We start from the raw sequence: 19,449 nt of genomic DNA, 5'->3' as shown, positions 1-19,449 counted from the left end.
TTTATTTTTATGCCTACAGCACCAGATCTTCCTAGGTGGTCTCCTATCCCAGTACTAACCAGGCCTGGCCCTGCTTAGCTTCAGAGATCAGCCAGGATTATGGCCTAGACACTTGCTAGTCTTTTGTAATGTGACAATGTTAGATGAGACACCAAGATGCATTCGACGCTGCTGGATTTCTTCCTCAACTCAATACACTCTGAATTCGATAATAGTTAAATACAAACGACAATTTTTATTGTGGAGAGGAGCTGGATATAAGTCGTGTATTCACTCATTCCTGCTACGGATGAGAGCTCTCTGCATTAAGGGGCTTTAGAGGGTATCCAGCGTGTCTCCATATTAACAAAGGAAACGAAGCCCACATTAGAACTGGCCGCGCCGGAGCCTGGAAATGCGATCGTCCCTGGGCCGCAGCACCCTCTCAGGGCCGCTTCCGCCGCTACCCGCTGCGCGCCGCCATCCCGCCTGAGGACCTGCGGGTGCCCGCGGCGGCGCCTGACGGGAGCGGCGGCCCGGAGCGTCCTCCCATCCTGTGCCCGCAGCCAGCGCCCTTCTGCCGAGCGTGGTCCAGGGCGGGCAAAACGCCCTCCGGATTAGTGCCGCGCAGGGCGGCGGCTGCACACACAGGCGGTGCAAGGCAGCCCGCGCTAGGACCCGCCAGCCCGGAAACGCTTGCTGTCACAAAGGGGGCAACACGTGGGGGCGACGCGTGGGCCCAGACGGCCGGGGCAGCCTGGAGAACCGTCCACTGTCTCGGCCACCTGACTCCTCGGTCCCAGCCGCCAGGTCGGTCCAGCTTCGGCCGGCGCCCGGTTGTGAGGTGGACGCCCGAGCTCCGTCTGATCACCTCCCTCCAGTACGTACATGCGGCCCTAACCCGCGTTCTAGCAGACACTGCGGGGCTCCTCCGAACTTTCCACTCTCCCCGAGTCCCCCACTGTCACTTCCACTCCGAGCCCCAGACCCTCGGCTCTTGAGACCCAGTTAGTTAGACCTCTCAGCCCTGGAGGGTCTCGTGCGCCTGCGGTAGAGGAGACCCACGAGGGTCTCCTCAACTCAGATAAAATCCCCATGGTCCCTCAGTCTTCCTGGTCTCTTTCTCTCTAGGTCTTTTCCACCTGGTTCGGACGCCTGCATAATCATGTCCATCCTCTACGTCTCCCCTCACCCCGATGCCTTCCCCAGCCTCCGAGCCCTCATAGCTGCGCGCTACGGGGAGGCTGGGGACGGTCCGGGGTGGGGAGGGGCCCACCCCCGCATCTGTCTCCAGCCGCCTCCGACGAGCAGGACTCCCTTTCCCCCACCACGTCTGCCGGCCCTGGAGCAGGGGCCGGGTGGGCTCTGGGTGTGGGGGGCTACAGCTGTGGCCCAGCTGCTGTGGCCAGCAGGCCTGGGGGGCCCTGGGGGCAGCCGGGCAGCCGTCCTCGTCCAACAGTGGGTTAGTTATGCAGACACGGAGCTAATACCAGCTGCCTGTGGGGCAACGCTGCCCGCCTTGGGACTCCGCAGCTCTGTCCAGGACCCCCAGGCGAGTGGGAAGAGGGGGAGGGGGATATGTAGAAAAAGAAAGAAAGAGTTGGAATGGCTAATGAGACAGGAAGATAGCGGGTCAGATGTGGAAAGAGATTAATCAAATCCCAGTTTGCCACCTGGTATGGTAATTTCTCAGCCTTGGTCTTTCTGTGCCAATGAAAAGTTTAGTTTTCATGTTGAGGAACTTATGGAGAACATGTCGAGAAGATTAAAAAATGTGTGCAGAGTGCATAGTCTAGCGCCAGGCACTCTGAAGTCTCTGAGTAAAAGTTTGATGAGTCTGAAACTGATGATAGAGATTATTGTGAATAAGGCTGGGTGAAGGAGAGAGGAGGAGAGGCAGGTAGGGCCAGGAGAGAAGATAATGTGAGAGATGAAGGAGAAATGAAATAAGGAGAGGGGGAAGATAACCACACCAGATTACAACTAAGTCCTTCCAGGGTGGGTTGTGCCTTAGGGTCATTATCAGCACTGCTTCCTTGCAGAATATTGAGCACACAGTGAATACTTAGTATTTCATTCATTCATGAACAAACGAATGAATGAATAGGTGGATGGATGGAATATATGACTTAGACCCTGGCTTGCTCCCCAATATCCCAATTACCCTATCTAAAATAGAAAACACACACACACACACACACTTTGTAATTCCTTGTCTGGTTCAGCCTGATTTATTTTTCTTCATAGCACTTAAGAAGAAAAATAGGGTAATGCATTTATATATTAGCTCATTTATTGTTTCCCCCATTAGATTGTAAACTCCACCAGGTCAGAAGCTCCTTCTATTCATGTTCTTTTCATTCCTTAGAGAAGTACTTGACTTACAGTAGGTACTTAATAAATGTTTGTTGAAGCAATTAATGTGTTGCCTCAAGTAGTGTTTAAATTCCTGTGCTTAATATATTGCATCTGATGCATAGTAAGTGTTGAGTAGGAATTATCTGAATGGAAGGAAAGTATGTGTTTATGACTATTTCAGTGAAGATAAAACTGGGGTGATCTGTGGGAGTGGAAGGAGGTCAGGCCTTGTCTCATACTCCTCTTTCCTGCTAGGCTGCACTGGGGGCCCTGGGAAGAGCTCTGAGCCCCTTGGAAGAGTGGCTTCGGCTACACACCTACCTGGCTGGGGAGGCCCCCACTCTGGCTGACCTGGCGGCTGTCACAGCTTTGCTGCTGCCTTTCCGATATGTGAGTCAGTAGGGCCTAGAGAAGAGTGAGGGCAGCTCGCTTCATTGTAGGATAACTAAGGATAGTCCATTTCTTTTCCCCATCCCAGGTCTTGGACCCCTCTGCCCGCCGGATCTGGGGTAATGTCAGTCGCTGGTTTATCACATGTGTCCAGCAGCCAGAATTCCGGGCTGTGCTGGGAGAGGTGGTTCTGTACTCAGGGGCCAGGCATCTTTCCCAACAGCCAGGTGAGGAAGGGGTAGGAGGGGAGGAGTTCCTTGGGGTCTTCCATGCAGCTCAGTTTCTATTTTCTCTTAGAAATGGCACAATCGCTGGGGCAGGGGCCTCCGGGAGGGTAAGATGGGAAGTCAGCATGGGAGAGCCTTTGGGCAGCTGAAATAGCCCATTTGAGACATAGCAGTGTTCACAGAGGGCTTCCAGTGGGCTAAGTCTGCATTTCTGTGCCTCTCACCAGGCCCTGAGGTCACTGCACCCCCAAAGACAGCTGGCCAACTCAAGAAAGAAGCAAAGAAACGGGAGAAGCTACAGAAATTTCAACAGAAGCAGAAGATCCAACAGCAGCAGCCACCCTTAGGGGAGGTGAGAGGCTAAGGGTAGAGCTGGATGGGAGGTTGGTACCATTATGGGGTGGCTAATATATGCACCTGTATTCTTTCCCTCCCAAGCAGAAGAAACCAAAATCAGAGAAGAGGGAGAAACGGGATCCTGGAGTCATTACCTATGACCTCCCAACCCCAGCAGGGGAAAAGAAAGGTACTAGGAAAGGGAAGGGACCCTTCACTTCTACTGTCTTCAGCTGCTGCTGCTTCTGTTTTTGACCTTCCTGCTTTGTACTTGCTCCCACTGCTTTGCTTATAAAGATCTGCAGAGCCTCCCAATGCCTGTCCTGTGATATGAACAACAGAGGCCCAAGTCCTTCTCTGCTGGCCCATCGTCCCCTTCCCAGCTGCTCCCAGCCTCTACACTGACCCCTTCCTTTCTTTCCCCCAGATGTCAGTGGCACCATGCCTGACTCCTATAGCCCTCAGTATGTGGAGGCAGCCTGGTACCCTTGGTGGGAGCAGCAGGGCTTCTTCAAGCCAGAGTATGGAGTGAGTGGGCACGGCCACCCAGACCTGGAGGGGAGGAGATGGGAAGGGAAGGGGTGAAGAACACATTGCCCACGAGGGGACTAGGAGAGGTGACTTGAGGCCTTAGCTGATGCCTGTCCTCCTTCCCCCATAGCGTTCTAGCGTGTCAGCACCAAATCCTCGGGGCATCTTCATGATGTGCATCCCACCCCCCAACGTGACAGGATCCCTGCACCTGGGCCATGCGCTCACCAACGCCATCCAGGACTCCCTGACCCGATGGTGAGCTCCTGTCCTCTCCAACTGGTTCCCTCTGCTTCCTTCTCTCTTGCCTTACTGGAGCCCTCTGGCCTCTCTCCTTCCATATTGGCCCTCAGCTCTGCCCCCTGGTGGTGCTACACTTCTCTGTCTCATTCCCATCTGTTCACTTTGAATCTTCCCCTAGGTAAGTAACCAACAGTCCCACTCGCAGACTCCCTTCTCTCCATTCTCTTGCTACTAGAAATAACATTTGAATCAAACAAGAAATATGTGAAATATTCTTGTTATAAGGAATTGAAAGCTTCAAGTCTCCTTGAACACTCCTCCAGACCTATTCCATCCCAAAAACTGGATTTTTCTAGATCTTTCCTATTTACTTACATGTACATGTACCCATAGAAATTTATAGTTTTCATTTTGAGTGGGTTTTTCTTTCTTCTATTCTTTAATATAAAGAGCTCACACCATTAAAAGCCCAAATGTTATTCTTCAACTTTCTTCTTACACTTAATAGTTTATTTTAAAGATCTTTATCCTTATTCGTAGACTGACTTCATCATTCTCTTTGATTGCTCTGTAGTATTCTGTAGTGTGACCATACTGTAATGGAGTCATTTTTTATTAATGATTCCTAATTTTCTATGATGAGAACTTTGCTGGAATGGATATTCCTGCACATGCTTTTCCAAGCACATGTGGAAGTATTTCTCTGGTGCAACTACCAGGAAGTGGAACTGCTTGATTGGAGGGACATGCCTTTATTAAGTACAGATAGGAGCTGCCGAGTTGCCCTACAAAACAACTTTGAGGATTTATATCTCCATGAATTGCATGTGAGGGTATTTGTTTCCCCATTCCCTTGCCAGCTCTGGACATTCTTGGTCTTCATTTTGCCAATCTAATGGGCAAAAAAAAAAAAAAAAAAAGGGGGCACCTCTGTAATTTCTGATTATCGGTGAGGCTCTACCTCTTCATGTTTCTGGGCCAGTCTGGTTTCCCCTTATGTGGATTGTCTGTATGTACCTACCATTTGCCCATCTTTCTACTGATTCTTTGTTGTTTTTGTTTCTTTTTAAATTGGTTTTTTGGAACATTCTTTACATATTCTGGGTATTGGCTTTTTGTTTGTGATATGTTGTAAATGTCTCCTAACATTTGCTTCCCCTGCCCAAACCAACCCCATTGTTAATATTTTAATTAGTTAACAAATAGAAAGTCTAATATTAATATTCCAGGTGACAAATTTCTTAAACTTTTAAAACAACTTTTTTATCTTTGGAAACCAGGGTTATTTATCATATTTTAAATTTTGAGATATTTTCTTACTGTCCTACTTACTAAATTAATTTGGTCAAAAAAAATTACAGGACATCACTATGTGCTAGCTCCGGGCTCTGGGGGTATAATGTCATATTAAGCATTTTGAAAGGAATTGAGAGCTGGTAAAACAGTTGTATTAAATACTCATAACATGTAATGGCCAACTTATTTACATGAGAATAGAATTAACACCTCATTTTAGCAATGTTTTTTCTTATGAACATGATTTAAATAAAATATTAGAAACTCTCATTACTTAAGTGAAATAGATTTATATCAATATTTTTGAATCAAAAATAGCATGTGAAATACAGCCTTAAATATCTTCAGCAATAAGACATTATAAAAATGAAATAAAAGCGAGTTGTATATTTTTTCTTTCTCCAGCAGAGTATGTTGCCTTTTTACAGTTACCCATGACATTGATTTATTTTTTTGCTAATTTTATATGATCCTCAGGAGATACTTTTTAATGAAAAAATATTTTAATCTTCCTTTCTTATACTTCACTTCTTTAATAGTATTATCTAACAACATCTTGAAGTTCAGAAAATAGTCATATGCGTGTGAGATATAAGCAACATTTCTGAGTATTAGTTATCTGTGAGAGTACAGAATTCCTACAATCCCTGTTCCCAAGGAGATCTGAACATAATGGGTGGGGATAAATGGACTATAAAGAAATGAATGTGATACAGTTTGATGAGTCTTTGAAAATAACATGTTATTACAGTGTTATTGTGTTTCTATGGTAATTTCCTTTCCCCCACTTTAATGCACCTAGTATTTCTACAGGGGTACAAGAAGGTTCCTGAGAGTTTAATGCTTCATGTGTCAGCCACGTAATAAGCCTAGGGCTTCAGAGTAAAGCACATGCATGTGCTTTTATCAGTACGGTCAACGAAGACCCATGATTTCACTCTCTCTAATTCATTTCTTGATTAATTCTCTAAAACATTACTAGCTTCCAATTATTTTCTCAAAAATGATCGATCACTTAACTTCACTGAGAGGTGCTGATGTGCTGAGGTTTTACGGTTTGCTCTAGTCAGTTAATCAATGTTTGTAGACTTCAAGATGGCCTCTTGTACCTCAGAGTAATACACATGTCTACCTGTGTTACTGTCTTTTTTTTTTTTTTGAAACTATCATTTTCTAAGGCTTTTCTCACATGTTTAGTTTTTTATGTTGAGTCTTGTATGTTGAGTTCTTTAATCTGACTAGAATTTATTTTTGTGAATATTGGGAAACAGGGAGATTTTTTTTTCTAACTAAGTAGCTAGTTGTCCCAAACAAATTTTTTGAATAATTTTTCCTTTCCCTACTGATACAAAGTGCCACCCCTGACAAGTACTAAATTGGCTTGGATTTGTTTCCAGTCATACTTTTGTTCCCTTAGTCTGTAACTTTGTTCCTGTGTCATACTTGTTGCTTTAATAATCATAGCTTTTCTCATATGATTTGCTGTATTGTTGGGCAAGAGCTTTCTCTTGGTTGTCCTTGTACTTCTCCTCCCTCTGAATGTAATTCCAGAATTGAGGGTCCTTCTCCACCACAGCTTTCTTTCCCAAGTCCATTGACTCCCTACCCCGAAGCCCCTTCTTCCTTTGGTGCCAAGCTTTACTGGCCCACTCACCTCCAGTGCTCCGTGCTCCTCCCACAGGCACCGCATGCGTGGGGAGACTACCCTGTGGAACCCAGGCTGTGACCATGCGGGCATTGCCACCCAAGTTGTGGTGGAGAAGAAACTCTGGCGAGAGCAGGGCCGAAATCGGCATGAATTGGGCCGTGAGGCCTTTCTACGGGAGGTCTGGAAGTGGAAGGAGGAGTGAGTGTGCAGCAGCCCTGCCTCCCTGTCCCCTGTTTGGATAAGACCTCTGTCACCTGAGACCCCGGCTGCAGGGTCAGACCCTTGCTCGCTGCAGGGTCAGACCCTCTTAAAGAGGCTGAGGGTCAGTGACCTTAAGACCCAGGTCAATTTCAGAGGATGAGTGATCCCCACACTGCCCTATCAGCCACCCTCTAGTTCAGGCCTAAGTGCTAATCCTACCTGTCTATCCAATTCCAGGAAAGGTGACCGGATTTACCACCAGCTGAAGAAGCTTGGCAGTTCCTTGGACTGGGATAGAGCCTGTTTCACCATGGATCCTGTGAGTATGAGGGGTGTCAGAGCTGGGGCAGGAGGGCGAGGCACCCCAGAGTTGGACACCCACTGACGAGAGCTGTGCTGTGCCCTGCCCCAGAAGGTAAACCCACTTACAGGAAACCACTGAGGGCTCAGCTGTAAACGCCATTTCTCGCCCCATGTCGTGTCCTTTTGTGTTCTCTGTCACCCACTCTGAGAGCTCGCATTGCTCCAGGTGGCACATGATGGGGCCTTACCATGGAGCCTGAACTCCCAGGATTCTCTGCACTGGTACCTATCCCCAGCTGAGTGGCTTCCCTGCTTCACCAGGCTTATTGACTGCCCTTAGGTTCCCATAGTCCCTTCACCCCTTCCTAGCCCTTAAAGGGGTTTAGGTGCAGGGCAGTGGTTTCTGGACAGGCCAGTATCACTGGACCCTGTTACCTTAGAAAGTCTGCCTGGGCACCTGGACACCTAGTCCCATGTCTAACTACCCTGCTCCACCCTAGAAATTGTCAGCAGCTGTGATAGAGGCCTTTGTCCGGCTTCACGAGGAAGGAGTCATCTACCGCAGTACCCGCCTTGTCAACTGGTCCTGCACCCTCAACTCTGCCATCTCCGACATTGAGGTGCGCCCCTGCCCTTGGCTCTTTCTAGCTCCACCACTAGCCCTAGTCCCTGAGCCACTTTTCCTGATACCCATTTCACAGGTGGATAAGAAGGAGCTGACAGGTCGTACCCTGCTCTCTGTGCCTGGCTACAAGGAGAAAGTGGAGTTTGGGGTCCTCGTTTCTTTTGCCTACAAGGTCCAAGGCTCAGGTAGGAGCTGGGGCACCAGGATTCTGAGCTGGATGGCGTGAGGTTTGGGAAGCAGCCAGCACTAAGATCACAAGGTCTCTTGTCACCCCAGAAAGCAATGAGGAGGTGGTGGTGGCAACAACACGGATCGAGACAATGCTGGGAGATGTGGCCGTAGCTGTACACCCCAAAGATCCCAGATACCAGGTGCAGCAAGGGTGCTACCCACAGTTGGGGGAAGAATGCTGGCTGAAAAGGAGCCCTTGCATTACGTGGGGGGATGGGCACTGAGCCCCTAGCTAAGGAGAGAAAATTTGGATTAGAAGCTCATCTTGGACCTTCTTTCTACCTCTGAAGAGGGAATTTGGGTGTTGGGACAGTCAGGATCCTTGGTAGGGATGAGTTACGCTCAGCCCTTCGTGTATTTCATGTATTTTCTCCCTTTGTTCCCAGCACCTGAAGGGCAAGAGCGTGATACACCCATTCCTGTCTCGGAGCCTCCCCATCATCTTTGATGATTTTGTGGACATGGAGTTTGGCACAGGTGAGCTAAGGACTGTCCTATGGGAGAGGAAAGAGCCTATGAGGCACATCCTGCTATCTTTCAAGCAAAAGAAAAGCAGCTTCCCGTAAAGAGGCAGGATTTGGGCTGATTCTCAGGAGACTATCTTAGGTGGTCTGGGAGCCACATCCTTCAGCAAAAGGGGATGATGCGGGTGGGAAGGGACTCCAATGAGTACCTTGTGGTCCTGGCACCCACACGTGTACCCAGGTGCGGTGAAGATCACCCCTGCACATGACCAGAATGACTATGAGGTTGGGCAGAGGCACAGGCTGGAGGCCATCAGCATCATGGACTCCCGAGGGGCCCTCATCAATGTGCCCTTGCCTTTCCTGGTGAGACTGCCTGGGTATGGTATGGGGGTCACCTCTGGAGACAGTAGGGTACCTAGGCACGGCCATAATGAAGCCTGTTTTCCACTCAGGGCCTACCCAGGTTTGAGGCCAGGAAGGCAGTGTTGGCGGCACTGAAGGAGCAGGGACTATTCCGTGGTATTGAGGACAACCCCATGGTGGTGCCACTTTGCAAGTGAGGGTTGGGGCCAGAGAAGAGGGAGGAGGGGCTCCTCAGGGTGCTCACCACCCAGCCTCCTCACCCATGTGTACCTGCAGCCGGTCCAAGGACGTGGTAGAGCCTCTGCTGCGGCCACAGTGGTATGTGCGCTGTGGGGAGATGGCCCAGGCCGCCAGTGCTGCTGTGACTCGGGGCGACCTCCGAATCCTGCCTGAGACCCATCAGCGGACTTGGCATGCCTGGATGGACAATATCCGGTATGTCAGGCCTCTCCATGTGGGGAGGGTGACTGGGGGTGCTGAGCCAGGAACAGGTCAGGACACCTCCTCCCCCCAACTACTTCCTTCTCTCTACCATTCGCAGGGACTGGTGCATCTCCCGGCAGCTGTGGTGGGGCCATCGCATCCCAGCCTACTTCATCACTGTCAACGACCCAACCGTACCCCCAGGGGAGGTGAGAACTGGGCTAGAACTTGATACTGGTGCACTGGGGGATTTGTTGGGTCCTTGATGGGGGGCGGGGTCAAGGCGAGGCAGGGGCACCCCCTTGTGTACTCACTCTACCTATGGCAGGACCCTGATGGGCGGTACTGGGTGAGTGGGCGCAACGAGGCCGAGGCCCGTGAGAAGGCAGCCAAGGAATTTGGAGTGTCCCCTGACAAGATCATTCTTCAGCAAGGCAAGGTGGGGACTTGGGGGTGGAAAGCAGAGCTGGGGCTCTGATCTATACCTCTGCCGCCTCTGACCTCTGTCATTTGGCTTCCCTCAGATGAAGATGTATTGGATACCTGGTTCTCCTCTGGCCTCTTCCCCCTCTCCATCCTGGGCTGGCCCAACCAGGTACATTTTGGAGACTAGTCAAGACAAGGGTGGGGATGGGGATCTTGGAGGCGGATGCTTGGCTCCGCATCATGCCCTGCTCTGCCCCCAGTCGGAAGACCTGAGTGTGTTCTACCCGGGGACACTGCTGGAGACGGGCCATGACATCCTCTTCTTTTGGGTGGCCAGGATGGTCATGCTTGGCCTGAAGCTCACTGGCAGGCTGCCTTTCAGAGAGGTGAGAAGCCTGCTGAGACCCCTCCCACAGTCCCTACCCTCAGTCACCCTTCTGTTCCACAGGTCAGGCTCAGCATGGATGGGACACAGGGCAGGGCCCATGGATAGCTATTGGTGGGCTTTGGGGAGCTGAAAGCCAGCCTGGAATCCCCGCTCAGTGACTCTGTGCCTGGGCTTCCCAGAGGAGGGAGAGCTTCTAATTCACCTAAAGGTGCTGAATGGGCTGGCGGGGACACTGAGGGGCCTGAGGTTCAAAGTGAGGCATCCAGAAGCAGAGCCCTGGGGTGCAATGGGGTCTGAGTGGGAAGACATAGTTTCACAGGCTGTTTGTTTCTTCCCCACCTCATAGGTCTACCTTCATGCCATCGTGCGAGATGCCCATGGCCGGAAAATGAGCAAGTCTCTGGGCAATGTCATTGACCCCCTGGACGTTATCCATGGAGTCTCCCTGCAGGTGGGGGTGCTGGGCCAGACCGGGAAGGGCTATGGGGCTTCGGCCACGGCCCCTGGCCACTCACTCCCACCTCACCCTCAGGGCCTCCACGACCAGTTACTGAACAGTAACCTGGATCCCAGCGAGGTGGAGAAGGCTAAAGAAGGGCAGGTACAGAGGGTGGGCCTGGGCTAGAGTGTGGGCAGAAGGAAGGTGGGGCTGGCAGAGGACTCCCACTCTGACTTCCACTGCAGAAGGCGGACTTCCCGGCAGGGATTCCCGAGTGTGGCACTGATGCCCTCCGGTTTGGACTGTGCGCCTACACGTCCCAGGGTATGGGTAGCCCCCAAATCTCTCAGCCCCATTTTTCCTCCTTCCTTAAGGCCCATCCCTCTCCTCCTCTGCCCTGGGTGAGGGTTGGAAGGGAGGTGGTGAGGACAGACACTTCACTCGCACCCAGGTCGTGACATCAACCTGGATGTGAACCGGATACTGGGATACCGCCACTTCTGCAACAAGCTTTGGAATGCCACCAAGTTTGCCCTTCGTGGTCTAGGGAAGGGTTTTGTGCCCTCAGCCACCTCTGAGGTGAGGACCTGATAGGCAGCACCTACACAGGCTGTACGTCTGCCCCTCTGGCCTCAGGCACAACCCATGCTGTGTCAGGGTTGCAGCCACTGACTCAGGCCCAGCCCTTTCCCTAGAGGAGCCTCCATGTAGGAGGTGGAGGGACAGAGGGTTACAGGGAAAGCCCAGGGCATTGGGGTCCTCCCCCAAGATACAGGGCACACAATGGCTTCAGACTCATCAGGCTCCTTCCTCTGTGGGGTTCTGGCTCCCTCCCTGTGGCTGATCTGTCCCCTCCCCCCCAGCCTGGAGGCCATGAGAGCCTGGTAGACCGCTGGATCCGCAGTCGGCTGACTGAGGCCGTGAGACTCAGCAACCAAGGTTTCCAGGCCTACGACTTCCCAGCTATCACCACCGCCCAGTACAGCTTCTGGCTATACGAGCTCTGTGATGTCTACCTGGTGAGGAGGAGGAGCTGAGTGGGGTGGGGTCAGCTGAGCCCTGGGCCTCCCTTTTACAGTGGTGAGGCATGAGACCTGAGCCAACTTGTCCCCCTCCCAGTCGTCACAGGCACAGTGAGGGCTGGAGGCTAGATCTTTTCTAGACCTGATCCCTGTGCTTCCCTGTTCTCTAGGAGTGTCTGAAGCCCGTGCTGAATGGGTTGGACCAGGCGGCCACAGAGTGCGCCTGCCAGACCCTCTATACCTGTCTGGATGTTGGCCTGCGGCTGCTCTCACCTTTCATGCCGTTTGTGACTGAGGAGCTATTCCAGAGGCTGCCCCGGCGGATGCCACAAGCACCCCCTAGCCTCTGTGTCACTCCCTACCCAGAGCCTTCAGAGGTATGGGGTTAGGCCTGGAGGGGGACTCCAGTCTAACCCCACCCAGCCCTCTTTACCCCCTCCTCTGCCCCACAGTGCTCCTGGAAGGACACTGAGGCAGAAGCTGCCATTGAGCTGGCCCTGAGCATCACGCGAGCCGTGCGCTCCCTGCGTGCTGACTACAACCTCATCCGGATCCGGCCCGACTGTGAGCCTCAGGCCCCCATGTGCACCCAGTCCCAGTTTCCCCTCATCCCACTCTGCAGCCCCGTATCTACCCTGTGCCACTGTTCCGTAGTCCACTCTCCAGTATGGCTGCCTCTTTTCGTGTCTTCTAGGGGCCAGGCCTCACCTTCCTCCCTCCCCTGGCAGGTTTCCTGGAAGTGGCTGACGAGGCCACAGGTGCCCTGGCATCGGCAGTGTCGGGCTACGTGCAGGTGCTGGCCAGCGCAGGTGTGGTAGCTGTCTTGGCCCTGGGGGCTCCCGCACCCCAGGGCTGTGCTATGGCCCTGGCCTCTGACCGCTGCTCCGTCCACCTGCAGCTGCAGGGGCTGGTGGACCCGGCCCGGGAGCTGGGCAAGCTGCAAGCCAAACGTGGTGAGGCGCAGCGGCAGGCCCAGCGTCTGCGGGAACGCCGCTCCGCCATGAGCTACCCAGTCAAGGTGCCCCTCAAAGTCCAGGAGGCAGATGAAGCCAAGGTGTGTTGTATACTTGGGTATTTCCTTCCCCCATCTCCCACATCTCAAACCTGGTCCTACAGCTGCACTCATTTCAGCCCAGGAAGTCCATGGGGGAGCACAGAGCCCAGGCCTTTGGAGCTGGTGGGAAACAGCTGGGGTAGGGGCATAGCCCAAGCCACACTGCAAGGTGCAGATGGAGGCAGACTTAGAGCTGGGGACCCTGCCTCACAGCCAGACCTCTCACGCCCCACCTGGTGCCCGGAACATGGCATCCCACGTGCCTGGGGTTCAGCATAGACCACATACAGACAGGGTGCCCTTCAGGGCAGGAGCAGGGGGTCAACTGCACCTAGGGATGGACGCAGAGAGAAACAGCAGTAGAGGCTGAGTACAGTTACTCACTTGATTCTCCCAGTAGCCCTCTCTCAGCATGCAGTATTACTCTTACCATTTTACAAATGAAGGCTAATTGCCTGCCTAGCAGCCAGTCTCTGGGCTCGGCTCCCTTGGTGGGGGCTGGGGTTGGGCTGCAGGGTGTGGTACCTGGGCTCCGAGGCTCCTTTGTCTTTGGGGACTGACCACTGTGGGAAAAGACAAGATCCAAGAGTCCACTGATGATGGAGGAGAAGCGGGGTGCCAGTGGGGAGGCTGCTGAGAATTTGGGGGACTGGTCCAGCCAAGCACACAAAGTTCCCTAACTAATCCCTGCCTGTGGTCCTTACCTGCCTTTCCATCTCTGATCCCCTCTTGGGCCTGGGTCCTCACCACCCCATATTACACTTGCAGCTCCGACAAACAGAAGCAGAGCTCAGGAAGATGGACGAGGCTATCACCCTTTTTCAGAAGATGCTGTGATAAACCAGTTCCAACCCACTGTGGTCTACCATGGGGATGGCAGCAATAAATATTTTGCCACAAAACCATGTCTTGTCTGTATGTGTAGGTGGGGCTGGGGAAGGGATGCTGAGGGACTGGGTTCCTGAATCCTCAGGCTGGGTCAGAAAGGACCACATTTGCTTAGGAGGCAGTGGGGTTTTTTGTTGTTGTTGTTTTTTTACCTCCTCCCTCCAGATCTCTTTTCCTAACCCAGGGAAATGTAGCCATGGGGCTGTTTTGACCAGAGCAGTTCCCAGCCACCACAGGGAGGCATCAACAAGGATAGCACATCTCCAGGCTTTTCCCCCCACCACGTGCTGTACCTCTAGGCTGCAAAACTGGCCCTTCTGGCCTCCCTCAAGCCTTCAGCCTCCTGCAAAGCTGCCTGGGAGACAGGGGTCTCTCCAGATGAGTGGCCTCCTAGAGATGGTTTCCCTAAAAGGTAAGTGCTCCTGGGGGAGCTAAGAAACCCAGGGCTGGAAACCAATGTGCTAAACCTTCACTGTTTCACTGGGCTACTCCCTAGGCTGCTGGACATCACCCCAGCACCCAGCCTGAGCTTCATCATGGACACCATGGGCAGTATGGGTGAGATCGATGCTATAAAAATCTAGGCTCACCACATTGTGGAATAGAGACAGGACAGCCACACGGAGTCCATCCACTATGTCCTGGTGCCTTTCTATGACCCAGGTAACTGAGGTCTGGCTGGGATAGCAGAGGGAAGAAAAGCCCAGGGCAAAGGGTTAATGATACTGGTGGGGCAATGGGCCTCATGGCAGTTCCTATGATCCTGAGTGAGCCTTTCCTGGGTATCTGTGTGCATCCAGAGAACAATCAGTCACTTCTTCCACTGCTTCTAAAATGGCAGCACTTTACATAGGAGTTTAATCATGATCCATGGTTAGGCAGGTGGCCTATGCTTTCTTAGGGTTCAGTACTAATAAGTGATTTTTCAATTCTCTCCATTTCCAGTAGACAGAGATTGAGGTGAAGATGGGGTATTGGTGGGTTTAGGCCTCTGTGAAGTATCTGAAAAGATAGTTTACATGGTACTCCTTTCCCCACTATATTTATTGGAAGTCAGACAATCTGGCTTGGGTCAACCAGTCTTACTTTGTGTCCTTATGTTGGTCATCTAACCTCTCTTTGCCTAATTTCATCACCCATAAAATGTGTCACTAGTAGCCTTATCCTGCCTATCTCCCAGGTTTGAAATGATCATCAAATAAAATGCTTTTAGGACTGAGAATTTCCTTAGGGCAAGGTTCGAGTCACATTTGCCTACATAAACCTCATAGTAGCTCACATTAATAGGGGCTTATCACATATTTGATGAAGGTATGAATAAATGAATAATTAAGAATTTAGTCACTTATGTGTCAAAGCACTATTTTTACATTTAAAAAATCAACTCCTTCAGTCCTCCCAATAACCCTCTGATGTAAGTACTATTAATTCACCAGCTTTTCTGGTGAGAAAACTGAAGCCCCAGTGGATTTTTTATACTTAAACACATACCCCAAAAGGCCCACTCAGGACCATAGGAAGTGATGCCATTTTGTTAAGGAAATGAGGTCCACCTTCCCACCGGAGTTACCCAGTCCATGCTCTGCCCTGCCTATATAAATATAACGGAATGTTATTTCAATACTTGTCCAACCCAAGAGCACAGTGGGCCTCTTGACTGGGTAAGAATGAGGGGAGTCCTCTCCTTACTCATCTCAACCTCCTTTTCTCCCCTCTAGGGTTTGGGCTCATCTTTCCAACCAGTGACCCTGATAGCTTCTGGCAGCAATTCAATGAGATCCATGCCTTAGAAGGTGGAGATGAGCCTGAGATGTACCTGTCAGCCCTGGAGGTCTGCCATATCCCCCACTTCTCCTCTCCTTTATAGGCCCCACCTCCAAGGGGAGCGCTAAAGCCTTCCTGGTACCACTACCTCCATCCCCTCTTAGAGCTCTGTTCTACTAGCTTCACTCCAGGGTTCCACATTGCCTTCTACCCATTTCCCCATTGCCACCATTTTCAATACATCATTTCCCCCCCTATAGCTGGCCCTGCTGCACACACCTCCACTCCCAGATATCTTCGTCTTCACTGATGCCTCCCCCAAGGATGCCTTTCACACCAACCAGGTGGAATCCCTGACTTGGGAGCAGCGCTGCAGAGTGAGCATAGCTGGTGGGAGACCCAGTGTTAGCCACCCAGGGATGCAGGAGATGCTACAACAACAATTTCATAACAAGGTTCATACCACACTATGGTGGTTGAACCAGGCTTGGCATAGGGTGGGAAAAGTGAACATTTCCTGATCCCTTTAACAACACTAAAGAGTGAGAGGCCCTACCCTTAATGATACTGAATTTGTATTTAAACCTGCCCCTGATAAACTATCTGAAGAACTGAAAATCTAGCTGCCGACATCTGCTATGTGGATGACATATGGTGACAGTTACAACTGCTAACTGAAGGCCGGGGGGTTGTGTCAATGGGAGACCCTATGTAGCAGCCAGGTGGTAGACAGAGACCTTACCACTAATCATGAGCTTTATGGAAAGCTGGAGCACAGGAGATCCTCATGTACAATAGTAAATAGCACTAGGACACCTCAAGTACTGGCTTCTCTTCTGGGTACAGGTAACATTCCTGGTGACCATCAAGGGGTCAGGGCTGAGCTTGGCATGAGGTCTTGTCCTGTTTGTGTTTTGAGCCATATTTAGTGGTGACCCTGGCCCCTGGAGGAGAGGTGATCTTCACCAAAGATCAGCACATTTGGGATGTGGCAGATATTATTGGGGACAGCATGGCTGACCTGGTAAGCGTAAGGGACCAATGATTTCAGCTTAGAACTGAAGGGATGGGTGACACTGCATTTCTCTTTCTCATAGGAGAAAGGGAAAGGCTCCCATTGCTGTGATGCCAGAAAGGTGTCAGAAGAGTGGGAAAGGAAGTTTCTCTCCCTCTGAGATCCATGGCTACCCACTTTCAACACTGATCCTTCTATGTTAGTAAGGAGGGGAGAAAAAATGATTGACTCATCCTTAATCCTTTGCTTTCAACTTTGTCCCTGACCATAACTCCATTCCTGGTCCTATGCCCCCTCTCACTGGCATCTCTTCTCCAGATGTGACTTAGTTTCTTTCTGTCTCCTCCTTTCTCCTTTGCTCCCACCTCATTTCATGCCTTATCTTGTCCCTATATTTTGGTCCTACCCATCCCTCAAGGTGCTCCTTCCCCTGAAACCTCCTGTTATGGTGACTGGGAAGCCACCTGTGTTCATCATGGATGGACTGCTTCAGAGAGTCACAATCCAGATCCACAGGGAGGTCAGCAGCTTCTGGATCAGGAACCCTGAAGGTACTTCCATATGCATCTCAAGGCATAGGGAAGAATGGAGAATGAGTGGTGACATACTAAGGGAAAATAATTGTTTTATGTGACAATCTCTTGTTCCCCACCCCCACCCAGGGGTCTCCCAGGGCCAGGAGGAAGGCCAGGGGCCTCTAGGTCACACTCGCTGCTTTCGGCAGTTCTGGATGGTGACAATGAATGACCAACCACCCAGAGACAGGGACCTGGGATATCCAAGTCACAGCCAAGGGCAACCCCCAGGTGAGAGTGCAAGGTAAGGAGGGAGATATTCCTGGGAAAGGAAGGAGAGACAGGAGCTCAAAGAGCAATGTCACTTAACATTCATTCAGGAAGATCTCTGCCTTCACCTCCCTCAGCCCAGATCTCCTTTGACTTCCTCTTCTACTTTGGGGGTCCCATGGAGGATGGCCCTCACCCTGGCCTCTATCCCCTGACTCAGCCAGTTACATCTCCCCCCCCAGACTTGTTCATTAATTTTATATGTATAAAATTATATTTATATTTAACTTTCTACTGAGTTATAATTTACATATAGTAACATGCACTAAACTGAAGTGTAGAGCTCGATGGGTTTCATATAATACACCTATGGAGCCTTCACTCAGTTAAAAATTTAGAACATTTCCAGCATCCCAGAACGCCCTCCTCACCCTCCCCCAGCAGTAACCCCTATGTCTCCCCGCCCCTCCCATGTCCCAGGTCTCCAGACCCAGCTTCTGGTAGAAGTGACAGAGCTAGGCCCAGAGGTAACCCTGGAGATCCTCTGCTGCATTTCTCCCAATGTCGTCTTTGGAGGGTTCCCGGAGGGTGCCGAGTTGGACCGGGTACCTTTGGAGCTCAAGGGACCCCGGGAGTGAGGCCTCCTCTCTGCCACGCTTCCACCCACGCTTTTGTCCACGGTCGGAGCCTTCTCTCTGGAACTGATTGGCCAGCACGGAGGGGGATGAGGCCTACACCCGGCTGCTCTCCAGACCTGCACTGTGGTCCCTGTCCTTCTGGATGTGAGACGCTATGGGAAGGTGCGACTGCGGCTAGGGAGACCCGGGGCGGCTCCTCCCCTGACCCGCCCTCCTCTGCAGCTCCCCGGGTTTCGTGGCCCCCCGGGTTTCCTGGCCCTCCGGGTTTCCTGGCCCCAGGCAGCAAGGCCCTGCTCAGCCTCGCCAGCCTTTTTAGCCCTCAGGATCTCGATCTTTAGGCATCTATCAACTCCAGCTTCGCTCTCACCCCAGCCTCTCCAGGTGAAGCAGCTGAGCACTCCGTCTTCTTTCTGGCCCTACATTGCGGTTCCCGGGGAGAGGGTATCTAGTACTCACTTTCTAAGCCTTGCCTCTGGCCCCGCCCTATTGGCCCTCAGATTCTACTCCCCCCTCCTCCCCGTCCCCCCTTCTCCCTCCCCAGCGCTTGGCTCTGTCCCTTGAATCTCAGCTCTTCGGAGCCTGGAACTTCAGCTAGATCTGTACCCACTAGACAGGGTTCGCCTGGAACAGAATGAGTCCGCCTGGGGGCGCCTATGGCTGGAGGTCCCAGACTTAGCCCTCCCGACCCCGTGGTGATGGTTACTGTGACTGCGACTGCAATGGGTCGAGAAGCCAGCGCAGTGCCGCCTACCCACCCATGCCTTCCTCCGGATCCTAGTGCTGGCCCGGCCTCGCGGGTGAGGCGCCCCCACTTTTAGTCGCAGGCTAGACAGAGGCTTAATTTGGATGCAGACACCCTAACAGTCTCTCTTCTCCTCAAGACCAGCTTGCTGCCCCTGCCCATTCATTTGGCCCCGGTTTCACCACAGCCAGCCCGCCTTTCCCCCCTCTCCTTTGGTGACTCCGGTAGGGCTGGGGGAGGGCTGGCAGGCAAACTTTGGTGGCATATAGTAGAAAGGGTGCTGTTCCTCCGAGGCTTGGCCTCCTGGTGACAATGGCTCCTAGAAGGATGGGTCTTTAGCACTATTTTCTTTTTCATTTTTCAATTGGAGCTGACATTTTATATTAGATTAATTTCAGGTGTACAGCATAGACATATTTATATAATTTATGAAGTGATCCCCCTCATTAGTCTAGTATCCACTTGGCACTATACATAGTTATTATAATATTATTGACTCTATTCCCTATGCTGTACTCTATTAACTCCTCCAGCACGATTTTCAATCTTGCCCTGATAGAAGGTAACATGGGCCTCAGGACCCTATCTCCCCTGGCTGGGCTGCAGGTTTTCCTTCTCAAGCACTTGTCCCTTCTCTTTTCTTAGCAAGATTGGAATAGAGGGCAAT

General features: G+C 51.6%; 2 protein-coding genes across 6 annotated transcripts; both read left to right on the top strand.

The window, feature by feature from the left end:
- The first annotated feature begins 593 nt into the window (after positions 1–593).
- On the top strand, positions 594–13,855 carry VARS1 (valyl-tRNA synthetase 1). Of its 5 annotated transcripts, none has more exons than XM_016121653.2 (30): positions 594–859; positions 1,111–1,531; positions 2,593–2,727; positions 2,816–2,954; positions 3,182–3,306; positions 3,393–3,480; positions 3,718–3,818; positions 3,952–4,079; positions 7,042–7,206; positions 7,447–7,528; positions 8,013–8,132; positions 8,214–8,322; positions 8,414–8,508; positions 8,755–8,845; positions 9,074–9,198; positions 9,288–9,391; positions 9,475–9,633; positions 9,740–9,830; positions 9,950–10,055; positions 10,146–10,216; positions 10,308–10,433; positions 10,782–10,886; positions 10,968–11,036; positions 11,120–11,198; positions 11,326–11,453; positions 11,738–11,893; positions 12,067–12,273; positions 12,349–12,460; positions 12,625–12,950; positions 13,719–13,787. In XM_016121653.2, the coding sequence occupies exons 2-30, from the start codon at positions 1,145–1,147 to the stop codon at positions 13,785–13,787; spliced, it is 3,798 nt and encodes a 1,265-aa protein (XP_015977139.2). In that variant the 5' UTR covers positions 594–859; positions 1,111–1,144. The 5 variants fall into 5 exon arrangements, with proteins under 5 accessions (XP_015977139.2, XP_015977140.2, XP_015977141.2 ...); XM_016121654.2 differs by having other exon boundaries at positions 595–859; positions 3,396–3,480; positions 13,719–13,852; XM_016121655.2 differs by lacking the exon at positions 13,719–13,787 and having other exon boundaries at positions 598–859; positions 12,591–12,775.
- Positions 13,790–19,218, top strand: VWA7 (von Willebrand factor A domain containing 7). The gene is given in 19 exon segments (XM_036238229.1): positions 13,790–14,040; positions 14,043–14,162; positions 14,165–14,237; positions 14,335–14,501; positions 15,557–15,669; positions 15,863–15,979; positions 16,449–16,465; positions 16,467–16,626; positions 17,036–17,168; positions 17,280–17,371; positions 17,373–17,436; positions 17,540–17,629; positions 17,880–17,921; positions 17,924–17,961; positions 17,963–18,189; positions 18,294–18,421; positions 18,651–18,716; positions 18,719–18,789; positions 18,791–19,218. Coding segments are annotated over 19 exon segments (1,992 nt in total). The 5' UTR covers positions 13,790–13,817; the 3' UTR covers positions 18,842–19,218.
- The last annotated feature ends 231 nt before the right edge of the window (positions 19,219–19,449 follow it).

Source organism: Rousettus aegyptiacus, unplaced genomic scaffold (genome assembly GCF_014176215.1).
Source record: "Rousettus aegyptiacus isolate mRouAeg1 unplaced genomic scaffold, mRouAeg1.p scaffold_m13_p_1, whole genome shotgun sequence".
NCBI classification, from domain to species: domain Eukaryota; kingdom Metazoa; phylum Chordata; class Mammalia; order Chiroptera; family Pteropodidae; genus Rousettus; species Rousettus aegyptiacus.
The sequence above is the reverse complement of the archived record's forward strand: the minus strand, read 5'-3'. Positions and strand labels throughout refer to the sequence as shown.

Bases quoted from the DNA above. Each gene is read 5' to 3' on its own strand.
- VARS1 (XM_036238124.1), top strand. From the start codon at position 1,145: ATGTCCATCCTCTACGTCTCCCCTCACCCCGATGCCTTCCCCAGCCTC. The intron at 8,509-8,754 runs GTGCAGCAAGGG...CTTTGTTCCCAG, and splicing joins CCAAAGATCCCAGATACCAG to CACCTGAAGGGCAAGAGCGT. The intron at 11,894-12,066 runs GTGAGGAGGAGG...CCTGTTCTCTAG, and splicing joins AGCTCTGTGATGTCTACCTG to GAGTGTCTGAAGCCCGTGCT.